We start from the raw sequence: 16,804 nt of genomic DNA, 5'->3' as shown, positions 1-16,804 counted from the left end.
GTTGTGTTTGGATCACCACTTTCTGTTTCCGCTGCAATATTAACATGAAAAAACATGACATGCATAACTTAACTTGAACTAAATCACAAAATAAATGCAACTGTAATGGTACTGTAAGTCACCTCTTCACCTAAAACAAACATTCAAAGTTTCTTTTTTGGTAGGTACTATGTACTTGCCTTTACTGTGGACCAGGAGACTAAGACAGATTTCAATATATTTTCTGTAGTTATAGAAAATTACATGGTTTATTTATTTATATCAAAACTACACAACAGCAAATATCTTATACCCCCACTGGCTCTGGTCTCTCTCTGCTCTTCTGTTTCAGGCTTCTCCAGTCTGCCATCATCACTCACTGAAGACAACCACAACACATTAAGACACTTAATTTAGCATGTCATTCTCTTGCAAATCTGCATACAACATGTACATAATTCCTATTTCATTACTGCTACAGTAAAACAATCAAGAATACGAGCATGTGAAATGCTATCTTACTGCGTGGAGGAGATCCATCAATACTATTACTACGTCTAGGCGTAGGACCTAAAATTGAAAAGAAGTAAACAAATTGAATCAGAAGAAGTCTCTAAATCAGCGGTTTTCAACTCTGACCCTCAAGTTTAGATTCAACCTTGATCAAACAAACCTGCCTAAAACTTTCTGGTTATTCTGAAGACTTTCAGCAGCTTGTTCAGGTGTTTGATTAGGGTTGGAGCAAAACTCTGATAAGCTCAAGAACCAGTTGAGTTGAACCCCTGCTCTAAACTTATAATAACCTGAAAGATACTTTCAAAATAATTTTTGCTGATCATTACCAAAGCTCCATTATTTGCCTCTTCAGATCCTCTATCCATCTCTCCAGCTCCACTATCTGTCTCTCCATTTCCAGTTCCAGTGTCTGTTTCTCCGGTTCCAGTTTCTTTTTCTCCAGTTCCAGTGTCTGTTTCTGCAGTTCCAGTTTCTTTATCTGTCCATCCAGTTTCAATTTTTTTTTTCTGTCTCTTCAGATCCACTATCTCTCTCTGCAGCTGTTTTTTTCCCTGCAGGGAATCAAAAGATATGAAGAGAACTGCATCATTTAACTTGTTAACCACAAAGCTGTTTTTAAATAGTTGTTCTAATCATAGAAATTTTATTATAATTTGATTGCAGTTACAGTAAGATACAGTATTATGATTCTCTGGTCATCCTCATCCACGTTCAGATAAAATTTACCCTCACACAAACAATTATTTGTTTTGCTATAATGATGGGGACTTGACTCAGACCTAACTTTATTTTCACGAGTTCGTTTCCTCATAAAATCTTTAAGCTAATAAGGTTAAGCGTATTTGGCTTGCTGTCTGCTGTGGAGGGGCTCGAGGAAGCAGCTTCAACTCGAGCTTGGATATACCCCCCAGGGACTACTATTGCATGAAAGAGGAGTACGATAGATGAGATGCTTAATTTATGTGGTGGAGTTGGGGAGGTGGAAGGATATCGAAACAACTGATGCCAGAGCAGGGTGAGTAGCTGCTTATATGCTCTGGATGTAATTGAAAGATTAGGGTTCCCTCCTCTTGAGATTATGTTTGAGTTTCACTAATTTAAAGATTAGATGGGTTCACTCCTCCCGAAATTACGTTGTGAACTTCACGAATACTGTTTTAAACTGAGGTAATGATATTTTCTCTTATTGGAAAAATCAATGTAAACCCATTACCACTACATTGCAGTCATATCTGGGGAAAAAAAGCAAATACATTTTTATATGTATATATATGTTTAAACCCTATTAACCAAAATATATGAGGCAATATAATAGGCAACTGACTACAGAAATGAGGTAGAGAAGTTGCAAATGCAGTTTTATTATTTTACCTCTCACTTGTAGGTGAACTGTTGCTTTCTTCTGACATACTTCACCACAATAGACTTTGCATGTGTATTTTCCTGAATCTGACTCTTGAACATTTCTCAGTGACAGAGAAACATTTCCTCTCTCCAGCTCCTCGATGGACAGACTCACTCGGCCCTCATAATCATTATTTGTACTCTCCAGCCCGCTCTTATACTGATAAATGAGCTCTGTCCATATGAACCATCTGATTTCCATAGACACAGCACTGGTTTCAGGTGAGAGATGAACAGATAAGATGACATCTTCTCCAGGGTCAGCAGAAACCACAGGACTAAAATCTTCAGATAGAGAATTTTACTGTCAAAGGCATGAATGATATCCATCACAGCCATAAAACTATTGAGTATTAAAATCACCAATATCTTTTTCAATTTATTAAACTTATTTAAATGTATTAAACAAACTATTTATTGGAAATTGTCAAAAAGCAAACAAAATTTAAGTATGACACTATTTTGCATTTACATTTTTGTTGATATGATGTGATGTGTATCTTTACTTGTATAAGTCTTCAGGTTCAGAATATTCAATGTCAGACAGGCAAGAGACAACAATTAAATATCATCCCTTTGTCATTTTTGTAATGTAAATATTTAAAGTCACAGATCTTTTTTTTTTTACTTGCCTTCACCTTGATTATTTCCTGAAACTTCTCTAGCTTCAGCCATTTTTAATATTTCTGGAACTCAGAGACAGGAAATCCACAGTAAGCCTATAAAACAACGACAATGAATGTCTCCATGGATATCTCACATCGTTTTTTAGTATAACCTGAGGTGATGAGTAAATTTAATGAAATGGAAACTCATTTTAATTTATTCAATTATTGCATTATTACATCTGAGCATTATGTAAACATAATAGGCTACATTTCTTATTAATAATAAATAAAGTCACATATTTCGAGCAAATAAACAAAATCCAGAACATCAAAGTTGCCTTTTGAACTGATCCGAAGAACATACGCAAAGATTCTATAGTATAGCCTACGTATTTTTTAAATCTTATTTTACTTTCACTTCGGGTGAACTTTTGAGAAATAACCTCGTAAATGCTAGATTACTTAAAACACCTCCATGAATCTTTATGAATTTGGTACATTTATCACACTGAATATTCAATTTCAATGTAGCCTATTTAAGTAAGTGTTAAGAAAGATCCAACTCTCGGAGAAGAGTCAGGAAGAGTCGCTGTCACCCAGCACCAGAACTCACACAAAGAAGAGACTTTCAGATCTGAAGACAGCAAAGAGGGAATATTCTTTATTATGTTGCTCACATTGGCTTGCACTGTCCTATAACCCAGAATAATTTGAGTCAAGTTGGAACAAAAGTTCTACTGAATCGTAGTCGAAAGTTAAGGTTAGTTTCATCTGTAGGTAAAACACCTCCGTGAAGTTGGCACCCCATAGAGCGAAATAATCCCCAAAACTATGTCATTCGTTTGTGCTAGGTTTGTGCTGATTTGTGCCGCAAAAACGAATGTTTGTGCTGGTTTGGTGTTCGAGATATTGAGCATTATTTTTTTGGTCGTGTGACGTCATTCTCCACCCCATGTCGTTCAAATCGCTTCAAACCGGTACCATTCGTTTGTGCTCGATTTGTGCTGGTTTGTGCCGTTAAAACAAACACTGTAACTGTTTTCCTTCCACAGATATAACAAATATAATTCGGGAGCTGTGACGTCACTCTCCACCCCACTTCGTCTAAATCGCTCGAAACTGGTGTCGTTCATTTGTGCTCGATTTGTGCTGGTTTGTGCCGTTAAAACAAACACTGTAACTGTTTTCCTTCCACAGATATAACAAATATAATTCGGGAGCTGTGACGTCACTCTCCACCCCACTTCTTCTAAATCGCACAAAACTGGTGTCGTTTGTTTGTGCTCGATTTGTGCTGGTTTGTGCCCGATTTGTGCTGGTTTGTGCCGTTAAAACAAACACTGTAACTGTTTTCCTTCCACAGATATAACAAATATAATTCGGGAGCTGTGACGTCACTCTCCACCCCACTTCGTCTAAATCGCACGAACCCACATAGCAACATTGTGTCGGCCCAGAATTGGCCCACATCTGGCACATGTGGCATGATGATCTGGCCCACATGCTGCAATGAATTACGGCCCTTGTGTGGGCCGTTTCTGTTTGCCAGATCTGAGCCACAAGCAGGCCACAGCAATGCCACATGTCAGCCAAGAGCAAAGAAATAAACCAGAACTGGACCTTATCTGAGCCACAAAATCTGTGTATATTAAGTATAGAGTGATCTCAGCCTTAATAAGCCTGTTAACAAGCAAAATCACTGAAGGAAAGAAGAGAACAGAAAAAGAGACGAGCAGAAACACAAGAACTACAACTGACTTCAGCCACAGCCTTAGATGAAATCAACTGAAGATGAAAGACATTAAATCTCTCAAGATCTCAACAGATGATGATTAAACAACTCCACAAACGGCATTACCAGATTCACTTATTACTAACCAGATTGACTTTATGTTAGACATCTACAAAAGTTGTTATTGAGAATTAACAGAGGTTTAACTCTGTTTCATTTGAAGTCACCATAATGGTGAATAGTTGTTCCATTAGTTGGGCTCTTAACTCTTATTATACGTTTGTTTTCTCTGGCTGCTGTGACAGTGTGTTTGTTAAACACATTTGCAGTAGTAAAGACAGCTGAAGTAAAATGACATCATGTGATGATGGTTATCTGTTGAATGTTTTGCGTCATCATGAAATGGCGTGATGTCATTTGAATCTAATAATTGTGCTGTGCTATTAATACATTTACATTATAACCCCGTGTTACTACAGAATGAATTACTGCACCAATCAGAAGATTTTAACAGACATGAGCACTAAAAGCTGGTTCATGATGATACACACAGACATCAAGAATCAGCATATGAATCTCAACAGTGGTGACAATTAAAAGTGGGATGCATGCTGGGTACCAGCATACTACAAAACACCCAGCATGCATTGCAGCATGGCACTTTTGATTGTCACCATAGTTGAGATTCATATGCTGATTCTTGATGTCTGTTTTTAATGCTCATGTCTGTTAAAATCTTCTGATTGGTGCAATAGTTCATTCTGTAGTAACACGGGGTTATAATGTAAATGTATTAACGGCAACACAATTGTTAGATTCAAAAGACATCAGGCCATTTCATGATGACTACAAAACAACCAATAGACAACTACCATCACCTGAGGACATTTTACTTTATCTTCCTTTACTACTGTAACAACAAACACACTGTCACAGCGATCAGAAAAGACAAAAGTATAATAAGAGTTAGGAGCCCAACTAATGAAACAACTATTCACCATTATGGTGACTTCAAATGAAACAGAGTTAAACCTCTGTTAATCCTCAATAACAACCTTTGTTGATGTACGCCAAAATGAGTTTTGGCGTGCTTATGGTACGCAGTTTTTCGCGTGCATTTTATGGGGTATTATACGTACGAACCCCCCACTCCCCCACCCCCATCCTAACCAAGAGCGTATCATATACACGCCATAAAGTGCGTATCATATGCACGCGAAAAACTGCGTACCATAAGCACGCCAAAATATATTCTACGAGATTACAAACTCGTACTATTGATACGCATTCTCATGTGATCGTGTTGGCTTGTCACCGAAAAGGGAAAAGGAGGAAGGCAAACAGAGACTTAATTTGAAATCACATTGCTCCTATGTGATTTCAGTGTCATTCAATTCAATGCAATCGTCTAATATTTATAAACCGAGGCAGCACAAATGAAACTTTTATCTGCACAAACAATTGCGACTGTTTGTGGTGAATGACCTATAGCCCTAAATGACATACACTTATTCCTTTAATTTTAAAAAACCGAAGCAGCACAAACGAAATACCGGCACAAACCAGCACAAAGCAAGCACAAACAAACGAGACTATTTTGGGCGACTTTGGCGCATGTGGGGGTCTGAGTGACGTCATTGCCTATAATTCAAAGTCTAATATTTTAAAATCGGAAGCGGCACAAAAAATTTTACGGCACAAGCGATTGAGACTATTTTGCTGACGTTTTGTGGCCTTGAAATAGCAATAATCTGGTTCCTAGACATAACAAGTCTCTGGTAGGCTACAGTAATGCAGGCAAGCCATGAATAAATAGGCATAATTTACAGATTAACAAAACGAAAGAAAAAAAAATTGCGACAAGTCTGTGCTGAGTTTATTTTTCTTGCGGCTACACAAGTCAGGAAACCGAGATGAAAAAGCGCATCCTGTAGTTACATTTACATTCTGTTTTCATTGTGAGTGCACACAAATAAAAGTAAACACTCTGTGGCTGCGACTATTGTCTTACTTTTATCTGTGTTCAAAAATGATGGAGTAGGCCATTTAACAATAGGGACTTTAAGCAACAGCTGTTGATGGAACGGCAACGGCGACCGGAAGTAAACGGTCAACTGCCGTAGCTAAAGAACGCAAAAATCACTAAGCAACAACAAAGAGGATGGCGTGGATCATTTAATCATTTGACATAGTAAACAATACATTACATGTAAATAAAAGCAAGAGAATGGTTGCTGTTGGCATTAAATGACATACAGATACAACTAAAATACCACATAACCATAGAACATAACATTTACTTATCTAGTCTGTCACGTATTATCGACTACGGCAAATCGGCTACCCTGCCGTAGTAGACGGTAGAAGTAGCAGTTAAATTTGCGCATGCGCAATGGAACGCCAGAATGCCGTTGCCGTTGTATCAGCAGCTGCTGCTTAAAGTCCCTAATGTTCGATCGCGCCGGCGCCCCTCTCTCTCTCTCTCTCTCTCTCTCTCTCTCTCTCTCTCTCTCTCTCTCTCTCTCTCTCTCTCTCTCTCTCTCTCTGTCTGTCTGTCTGTCTGTCTGTCTGTCTGTCTGTCTGTCTGTCTCACACACACACACACACACACACACCATATTTTAGCATTGCAAACTTGATTTGCAGCCTGATTATTATCGAAATATAACAGTCAATCTAAACATCTAAACATCAAGTAGTCTAATCTAAACACCTTGGCCTAATTAACTGGTTCCACTCAAGAAGGGAAAAACAAGGACTCAAAATCAACCTATGTGAATTAATTTAAACAACACTAATTTTATCCGTTAACTCGTTCTATTTAATGTAACAATTGCAATTCACTTTGTACAGTGTATTTATGTTTTTTTTCCTTCATTTATTATTGTTTTATTTAAAGAAAATAGTCTTCGCCCATAGGCTACTTTACATGGACAGTGATTAAAGTCTGTGTTTGTTTGAAAGGTAAATTGCAGTTAGATGATGAAATAATCTGAGCATAAGCAGTTCTACCAGAAAGACTCGGGAAGCAAGATAACGTAACACTGATATTTATTACCAAACAGCAAGCAGAATATATAAGGTTAATGATCTTTGGCATAGGCCCCGTCCGTAGCTCACGTCCTGAGGGTTGAAGACTTTGCATTTCCTGCCTGAAGCTGAAGGCAGGGGCGTAGCCAACCCCCGGGGAGTATGGATGGGGACCATCCTGGGGTGCATTTCCCGAAAGCATCGTTGGTGAACCATGGTCGTAAGTCCCATTGAACTCTAATGGCAACGACAGAATTTGCGACCATAGTTCGCTTCGGGAAACGTGCCCCTGGTGGTGGTGGGGAGGATGGAGGTGAAAGTTTGCGTCAGCATCTGCGAACTCAGACAAGTGTAAGTACCAATCTTTTATACTCCAAGTGTTAGATAATGATTGGTTAGATCTGAATTAATAAGTGACGTAACATTTGAGTCTTCCCGGCAGAACTTGCGCTAGAGCTTCATTTCCACAAGATTCCACTGGGCCTGTTAAAAAGAGAAAAAGAAAGAGGAAATATTGGGTCCATTCAATCCCGAGATTGCATAGAGAGAAAGGAGAATTCACCTCATCAAGCTGCGGGATTAGCCGAGCGTTTCAAAGATTACTTCAGGATGTCAGTGGCTCTGTTTGATGCTTTACTACTGGCACAATCTGTCTTTATATTCGGCCTCTTTGTATTGCTCATGTTGTTTGTCATTCAGTGCTGCCGTTTTGTGCTGTAGAAGACATGGATCAACTTGTCAGATGGCATTCTGGATTTTTGCGTTCGCGTACGGTGGCTCTGAATTGTCAAAACGTCTCTCGAAAAACGCAGAAAATCGAACCTGATTGAGGTCGAATTTATATTTTTTATTTATATTTTTTTAACTTAACAATATTTTATATTGTTTTATCTTTGTCCGCGGAAGATACGAATCGATGTGTTCAAATGTTATACACGCGTTCCTGTGAGTTTCTTGATTGCACAATAATTAATAAAACAATTCCCTTCTCTGACGTGCCAAACAAATTTTAAATTAACCTGTAAATTACCCTGCACACATGATTTTTTTTTTTGTCTCTGAGCATAGCCTACATCTTTTCCGTATGCAGACCTTCCTATGCATTGTTTAACGTTTTTGAAGGGCGCAGAAACACATTAAACATGTATTTGAAAATTTACCATGCAATTGTATAGTAGCCTATTTTATTATTATTATTTATTCAAATATCGGTCCCAGTACTATAGCACAGCATAGAACACGCCTGGTTCCAGAAGTAGGCAGGTAACATGTAGGCCTAAGTGGTTGTGACAATATCTGGCACAAATTTAGTCCATTTAAGAAGGGGTCTAGTACTTTTTAATGGCACAAACCGGGACAAACGAACAGCACCATTTTGGAACGATTTACGATTACGGGGAGATTTTTTTTTTTTTTTTCTAATTTTTTTTTTTTATATTAGGCCTATAATAATAATAAGTTATATAAGTTATTCTTTTAACGGCAGAAACCTGCACAGATAGAGCACAAACGAATATGCCAGTTTTGGAGCGATTTAGATTACATGGGGTGGAGATTGTGTTTTTCAAAAAAAAATAAATTAAAAAAGGTAATCAATTACAGGGATTCTTTTAACGGCACAAACCGGCACAAATCGAGCACAAACGAACAATACCGGGTTGGAGCAATATGGATGGCATGGGGTGTGGAGAGTTACATAACTGTTCATAAAACATTTTTTTGTTCTATTTAAGAAGAGGTCTTAGATACACGGCACAAACCAGCACAAATCGAGCACAAACGAACGACACAGTTTCGTGCGATTTAGACGAAATGGGGTGGAGAATGACGTCACAGCTCCCGAATTATATTTGTTATATCTGTGGAACGAAAACAGTTACAGTGTTTGTTTTAACGGCACAAACCAGCACAAATCGAGCACAAACGAATGGCACCGGTTTGAAGCGATTTGAACGACATGGGGTGGAGAATGACGTCACACGACCAAAAAAATAATGCTTAATATCTCGAACACCAAACCAGCACAAACGTTCGTTTTTGCGGCACAAATCAGCACAAACCTAGCACAAACGAATGACATAGTTTTGGGGATTATTTCACTTTATGGGGTGCCAACTTCACAGAGGTCACTAACCCCAGTTTTTCAGGTTTTGCATTTAAGCCGAACGTGAACTGGAATGTTCTCTGACTTGCCACTTCAGTTGCAGGCTGGTATGCTTGCCAAAAGCAGTTTTCTATATACAAAATCTTCAAATTCTTCTTATTTCTGTAAATCCCTTTTAATTCTTTAATTTTTAAATTGTAAATAAAAAGACCAGTACCCTCTCTCCCCCATACAACTAATCATCCTTAGTTCTGGGTTTTTTAGCTTGTTTGCTGTACACTCTGTTACATAGAAGCATTTGGACATTGTTATGTTTTTTATAACTCGGAAAAGACAAGGAGACGCAATGAGAGTGTTGTTCCCCCCCCCCCCCCCCCCCGGTGTGGGCGTGGCCTAAATGCGGTCTGGTGTGGCCTTTGAAATGAGGGAGGGGCTTTACCAAACAGCAAATCAGAATCTGCTTTCTACTCGAGTGTTTAATCATGTGAGTAGATTGACTGTATATAATAGTTGCGGTCCATGTCATAAATCTCTGTATGTGTGTGTGTTTGTACCAGAGAGGAGATCGGAGGGGTATTGCACAAAAGCAAGATACGGGATTAAGCTGGGATTTTCCCGATTTGTTATATTGTCACTGATATAGTATTATAGTCTTTATTAATATTTTAATTAGTTTACATCTTTATATTTTCGTTTTCATTTTTAGTTCAAGTATGAACTTGTTCAACAGCATCTTCTGTTCAGTCAGGTGAAGCCTGTTCATATGCAGCTCACAGGAACTGTATTTGAGTTTGTAAATGATCAGCATAAACTGTCTGATCATGATAACACCATATCTGTCTGTTTTCTCAATATGTTTCATCAGCTCGATTCTTCTCTGAGAGAGATCACAGCGCCTGATGCTGCTCTGATAACAGAGTCTGTCACACACAGGGACTTTCCATAGACATGCTGTAATAACTCCTGAATGCTCATGATGTTTTTCTTGTTCAGCTTTCAAAAGAGCAATCACAATCACAATTAATGTGAATACAAATGAAACCAAATTCCAGTGATATCACATGTAACCCACACTGAAATCAGTGTCCAGTTTCAAAGTTTTTATCAATTGAAAGATTGATCTTAAATTGTCTCAACTGTGCTCCTAAAACGTTTCAGTCCCATTCAAAAATACAAGGAACCATTCACTGAGAATGTGTTCTCTCTTACTTGTCTGAAGAAAAATAATAGAATGGAAAAAATTGTCCTTTCCTCTAGGTTCTTGATCATCAGGGTCAAAATGGGAGGCTCGACATCGATTAGGGAAATCCACCTTGAAAAATGTTCACACAGAAAAAAAACGGACCTGATCACAGACCAGAATATGCATTCGATATTGGCACGCACAACCAAAATGGCATCAGTGAACAGCAATGAAGAATCCAACTGATGCAATATAATAATATAACACCATTTATTTCATATGCATGAAACAAATAAAATACTACAACATTTTAATATGTTGTCATTAGTTTTTAAGGCTAATTATAACATTGGTAAACTCACAGAGTCAAAATAGATACTGGATCATCCAATATCTTGAAGTTAAGCTCTGATTTGTTCAGTTTATGTGAATTTTAAACAGTCTAGGAATCATATTTTTCACATTTTAACACGTCAGATCAGATTTTTCAGTTTTCTCAGCATCTCTCACTGGGCAACGTGATCCGAAAGCAAAGGGTGTGGAGCTAACAATCCAATGCTCCAATTGGTTGCTACTCATTTCTTAAAGACCCCCTGTAGGGAAAATCAAGTTTTTAATGTTGTTTATATCCCTTGTGAAAAAAAAGCGCACTTTAGTATACTTTTATAAAGTGTACTTATTGCAAAAATAATATACTTTAAAAGAACACACTTAAGTGTGAATTAAATGTAATGTTTTCATCGCTTAAGTGCATTCTATCTGTAATTAATTTCAAATATATCACAGATTAAGTTCATATTAAATGCAATAAATTGAATTTAAGAGTGATTTTTTTGAACAACTTAAGTGGTACTTTAATACAACTTTATGACAACCTTCGTAATTGCTTCTAGTACCTTTAAAATATAGTTGAAGTGCACTGCCCAATGTACTAACAAGCAATTAATGTGAACTAAAATATATTTTAATATCAGTTATCAATACACTTAAGTGTGAATTAAATGTAATGTTTTCAGCCGCTTAAGTATGGGATTAATATCCTGCCATGATTCAAAACAGAAAATAAAGTTCTGAAAGGTTGAAACTAAGTGTTCAAAAACTCAAAATCTTACAAAAAAAAGTTTTGCAATATCGAAAAATAAGATTTGCAAGCTTGCAAAATGTAAAAAAATAAAAAATATCTCTGCAAACATTATGTTGTTTTTGAGATTTCCTTCTTCAGAACTGCAACACTTTTTTTACGATGTTGCGCAAAGAATTTTTCAGAGTTTCAAATTTGTCAGTGTTCTCCCACTGTATTAGTTTGTTTTCCAGGTTTGAAACCTTGTAAATGGTGATCTGAAAACTGGTGTGTGAATGTGTGAAAAAAAGTTTTGAAACTCTGAAAACAGAGTTTTGCAGGCTTGCAATGTGGTAAAAAAAAAAAAATCTCTGCAAACATAATTTTGTTTTTGAGTTTTCCTTCTTCAGAAGTGCAACACTCTTTTTTTACGGTGTTGTGCAATAATTTTTTCAGAGTTTCGAATTTGTCAGTGTTCTCCCAGTGTATTGTTTGTTTTCCAGATTTTAAACCTTGTAAATGGTGATCTGAAAACTGGTGTGCGACTAGGTGAAAAAAAGTTTTGAAACTCTGAAAACTGAGGTTCGAAAGGGCGAAACGTATTACATTACATTACATTTGCACTCCTATTGCAGAATATTTTTTCAGAGTTTACAACACCCACCTCGCGTGATTTGTGATTTGTGGCAGCGTTGTCACGCAGCTCTGCTCTGAATCTCTGAAACAGACTGAGCGAAAATGAAGCTTCGCAACCTCGCAGCTTAAAAAAAAAAGCCTGGAGGGAGGGCCTTCTGCTCTTGGCCAATGCTTTGCTGTCTGCTGACGTACAGTCCAATCACAAGTCGTATTTACTGGAAAGGTGGGATTGACCGACTGCTCCGCCAATGACGAAAGCGCACAGGATACGCAAACAGAGGATCTCTGGCCACATGTCGGTCCCGTCTAGAGCTGCAAGAACCGCCGTTGAAAGAACCGCGCCCATGGCTGGGAGAGAGGTGAAAAACTTTGTTAACAGTACCATGTTGTAACCATTAACTTTAGCTAACTAAAAAGCTAGCTAATACCTGTGAACTTATTAGCATGCTTGCGATCAACTCTGTAGTCACTAGCTAACTGAGGCTGTGTTCGAAACTTTAAAGTAAAGATGGTGAATTTTCCCGGGCAGATTCATCACTCCTCCTGACCATGCCTAACGTTAACCCTCAACATGCCATAGTGAAATGTTCATTTTCATTCATTTGGGTTTCGTGGGGTGAAATAATAGCCGCTGATTTAATTCCAAATTAGCTTTTGGTCGCATTGCATGTAGCAGCTAGTAATCTAACGTTAATGTTATACATGAGACCAATATAATGAGTCCGCTCCACAAAGCCTGGTAAACCTGCTCTGTGTTCGACTTCATTACACCATCAGCCAGATGATGGCCAGTTGAAGTTGCTGTGACTGTTGAAAAAAAATGTCACTGAACTTTTGTTGTGTAATTGTAACAATGAGCACTCAAACACACCAAACCAACAATTACTAAAACACACTTAAAAACTGATTTTGCACAGGCATTTTGCACTAGTATTTACAACTACATTGTCAAAGCAACCAGACAAGAGACAATTCCCACGAATTATTTGTTTTAGGTCTTTCACTAATGGCAATACTGAATGACAGGAATATGAAAAATACTTCACATACAGCAGAGCAACAAGTAGGTGATTGCTAATATAATTTTTCATTGCATTGATATTTCACTGACGAAAAACAACACCATATTTTCTGTCCACCGACAGTTCCACCATGCTTTTTGTTAATCTTGCTGTCTCCCTTGGTCATCATCACTTCTCCCCGAGAGGTGCCCCGGTTTGTGCCCCGGTGTCACTACATCTAAATTGTTCACTAGTCCTGTAGTGGTTAGTTAGTGATTCCGAACACAGCCAACATAGGTTGGATGGGATAGTAAAGACAATGCATTGGCCATAGCAAGGCAGCGTAGATGCATATCATTGTCATGATTTGTAATATTCCGTCTTCCATTATCTAGATCCAATGTTCTAAAATTTCCAATTCTTGCAGGAGGAATATACTGCAATAGCTGATGCTGCACAGTCACTAATATCATTGATTTCGAGAAGACAGCAACAACCTGAAGGCAGTGGTCAAGGAGGAAGAGGGCAACCACCTCGAAGGTTGCAGTCTGATGGACACAACACCCCAAGTACATCAGTTGGAACAAGTCAGCTGCCGACGATCCAAAATGAAATGCAGAGGTAGGTGCCACCACACTATATAGCAATTCTTCATATACATATTACTCTTTTTGTGACTGATTACTATGCTGACTTTGGTCTTGCAGTGTATAACGTTACAATACACTTTCTTCATATACCAGAACACAGAACATGGAGAAGAAAAAAAAAAAAAAAAAAAAAAAAAGATAGATAGAAAACTAGATAACTGGTACAGATACATGCTGGTTTCATTGAACAACAATCTTTTAATTGCTGTCACAAAATAACTTGATATTTTTATATATATATAATATATATTTTTTGTCCCATGGCACATATGGTTATGTTTATTGCCCACTAGCATCAATGGCTGTACAGACTAGGTCTTTAAATACTTTGACTCAGACTTTCACTTCAGTGGGTAATGATATATTTGAAGGATACATTGATTTTCTAAATGCAGTGTACAACTTGTGTTTGCAGTGTTTTTCCTTTTTGTTTCAGGTCATTTCCAGGTTATTTTCGTCGTGAAATGATTCGCTCCAAGAAACGCCCTGCTGCTCTATCCAAAATATCTCCAGCGATAGCCATAAAATATGTCAGGCTTCAGTTTTTGGTGCTGTCTAGTCCGACTGATCGCACACCAAAGCCATCTGAAGAAATCAAACTCCTCGAGGCAGGCTTGGGGAAAAGAACCATGACAGTGGCTGATAACGCTTGCCATGAGGAGGTAATCTAGATTTGATGTGTTTTTGTTGCATCACAAGTGTTTAACTCCTCTATTCTAACATCAATTTGCAATTTGCTAATCACTCTTTCAGTTAAATGGTTATTGCTTCATTATAACCTTTTTAAAGACCCCCTACACTCTGCTAAAATTCTGCTGTGGTTAATATTTGTTTTACGTGGTTTTCCCACATACAGTGTTCTAAAAACCTCTGAAAAGGGTCTGGAAGCACATCTACTCTTTCTTCCTCATTTAGAAATTCTGGATTATGAATTTTCAAATATGTAAATAGAACCACTGCTTGCATGGGACTTGTGACAAAACTTGTACACATACAAGTATATTCTAATGTTGTTGTTAATGCAGATCCAAGGTACATAAAAAGTTTAGTTTCAAGTCATACCATGCCAAGGTGTGAGAAAAAAGGAAAACAAGAAAAGTCTGTGCTTGCTGCAACTTAAAAAAAAAAGTAGATAGTAGAGGTATTTTAAGCAATATTTTATGTAGTAGATAAGTACTTGAAGTAGATCTGGAACAAGTTGTAGCACAAAGGATCTCAGTACTTGAGGCAGTGCTGGAAGTAGTAGTAGTATAATGTGTTAAAATACTTAAAGTAAAGGAACAAATTTAATTGTTTAATTGACAGGGACAAATGCATGACACATTGCTTCATAACACAGGCAACTTAATTCTGAAATGGATGAATGAAATCTTCATGGTGTAGTTCGCTTAAACAGTGTAAAAGTAGTTGGGTAATAGTTGGGTAATTCTTGCTTTGATAAAGTAAGGGCACTGTTTTTCACTATATATACAAACCTTTTGAGTGATTCATACAACAGTTTAAGTGCAGTTGCATATTTAATAAAATTTACTCTAACACTAAGCATCACTGCTTTTCATGTGAAATCTTTGTTTAGATTGTCTGTCAACTTGAAGAGCAGTACCCCAAGTTGAAGCAGTTGTCCGGAGGCTGGCTATGTTATAAATCAACAGGTCAGGTATAGTGAGTGTAGGATAAGGAAACCTGCTGGAGCTTTTAACCAAAGCCCCTTTAAGACAAGTCATTTCACTCGGCGGCCATCTTTGAAACGCCTCTCGGGCATCCTGGGCATCATGCAGATCTCTTTGAATGGGGAAACATCACATTTTCCAAAACTGTTCGCTAACCTTACGATTAAATTTCATATTTGAAATCACCAATCAAATCTGACAACAACTGTCTTATAAATGTTTTATCCAAACGCTCGAATCATGACAAAAAACGGTATTTTTCAGGCTGGATCAAGCTAATGCGCATGCGCAGACCTAAATGCGCATCTCTTCTGCCATGTTTCGGAGGCGCACATCTGACTGTTTCTATAGAAACCGGAGCTTCTAATGGCCGCTGCAGTGACGCGATGACTTTACCAGTTGGCGATTGGCTCTTATTTAGAAGGCGGGACTTATTCCGCCATATTGCGCGTTACACTTTCTCCCATTCAAAACAATACGAGTGACACGTCTTGTATTGTTCTATAGTCTTTGTTTTAACCCACTGAATGAATGAATGAAGTCATGCTTTAGAGCAACCAGTTTTGGACATGAAGCATAGTCTCCCCAGTGTTTTATCTGCAAGTTTAAACAGTTATTGTGGTTTGTGTTTGATACTGTTTTTTAATAGTATTTATCTTGTATAGTAAATACTTTATTAGTAAAGCAATGTTATTTGGCATCTCATAGTTGTAAAAACAGTAAAGTAAGTTATTATGTATTTGCTTTTTGTATTTAGGTGGTCAAGGACAGAGAAAATTGAGTGTTGTCGCTACAGAGTCTGAGGGCTACACTGGACGACTCCTTAAAACGGTCACAAATAATGGCAAACTAATTCTGTACATTGTCCCACTACAAGAGGAGCTAGATGCAAGCCCCCTCCCCCACAATGCTCCAGAATTTTCCAAAATGCCAAAGTCCTCATGCAAAAACTGTGGAGTTGTTATGCCTTTACAGTTCCTGGCTCTGCACATCAAATCTTGTAATGCTGAAATTGTAAGTAACACTTACATTATTCAGTATGTTACAGAATGAAGTGTGGTTCATTACCTTTCAAATTCCACTTCAGAATCTTTTTTTGTCAGTTCCAAACCCAAACCTTCTACCTAAAATGAATTTTGTTTCCCAATTCACAGAGCAGTGATGAGCCTGAAATTGTCAGTATTGAAGAGAAAGAAGTCAATACTACAGTTGAGTATTACATTTTTTTCAA

The 16,804-nt window shown here is 37.7% G+C and overlaps 1 protein-coding gene across 1 annotated transcript in view; it reads left to right on the top strand.

Moving 5' to 3' along the window:
• The first annotated feature begins 12,352 nt into the window (after positions 1-12,352).
• LOC125244370 overlaps positions 12,353-16,804 on the top strand; it is a 4,884-nt gene continuing 432 nt past the window's right edge. Inside the window, exons 1-6 of the mRNA XM_048154462.1 lie at positions 12,353-12,611; positions 13,681-13,874; positions 14,340-14,565; positions 15,480-15,555; positions 16,331-16,587; positions 16,728-16,781. Coding sequence (XP_048010419.1) covers positions 12,501-12,611; positions 13,681-13,874; positions 14,340-14,565; positions 15,480-15,555; positions 16,331-16,587; positions 16,728-16,781 — 918 coding nt within the window. The 5' untranslated portion in view covers positions 12,353-12,500. The remainder of the gene's footprint in view (positions 12,612-13,680; positions 13,875-14,339; positions 14,566-15,479; positions 15,556-16,330; positions 16,588-16,727; positions 16,782-16,804) is intronic.

This window comes from Megalobrama amblycephala, linkage group LG14 (assembly GCF_018812025.1).
Source record: "Megalobrama amblycephala isolate DHTTF-2021 linkage group LG14, ASM1881202v1, whole genome shotgun sequence".
Classification (NCBI taxonomy): Eukaryota; Metazoa; Chordata; class Actinopteri; order Cypriniformes; family Xenocyprididae; genus Megalobrama; species Megalobrama amblycephala.
The sequence above is the reverse complement of the archived record's forward strand: the minus strand, read 5'-3'. Positions and strand labels throughout refer to the sequence as shown.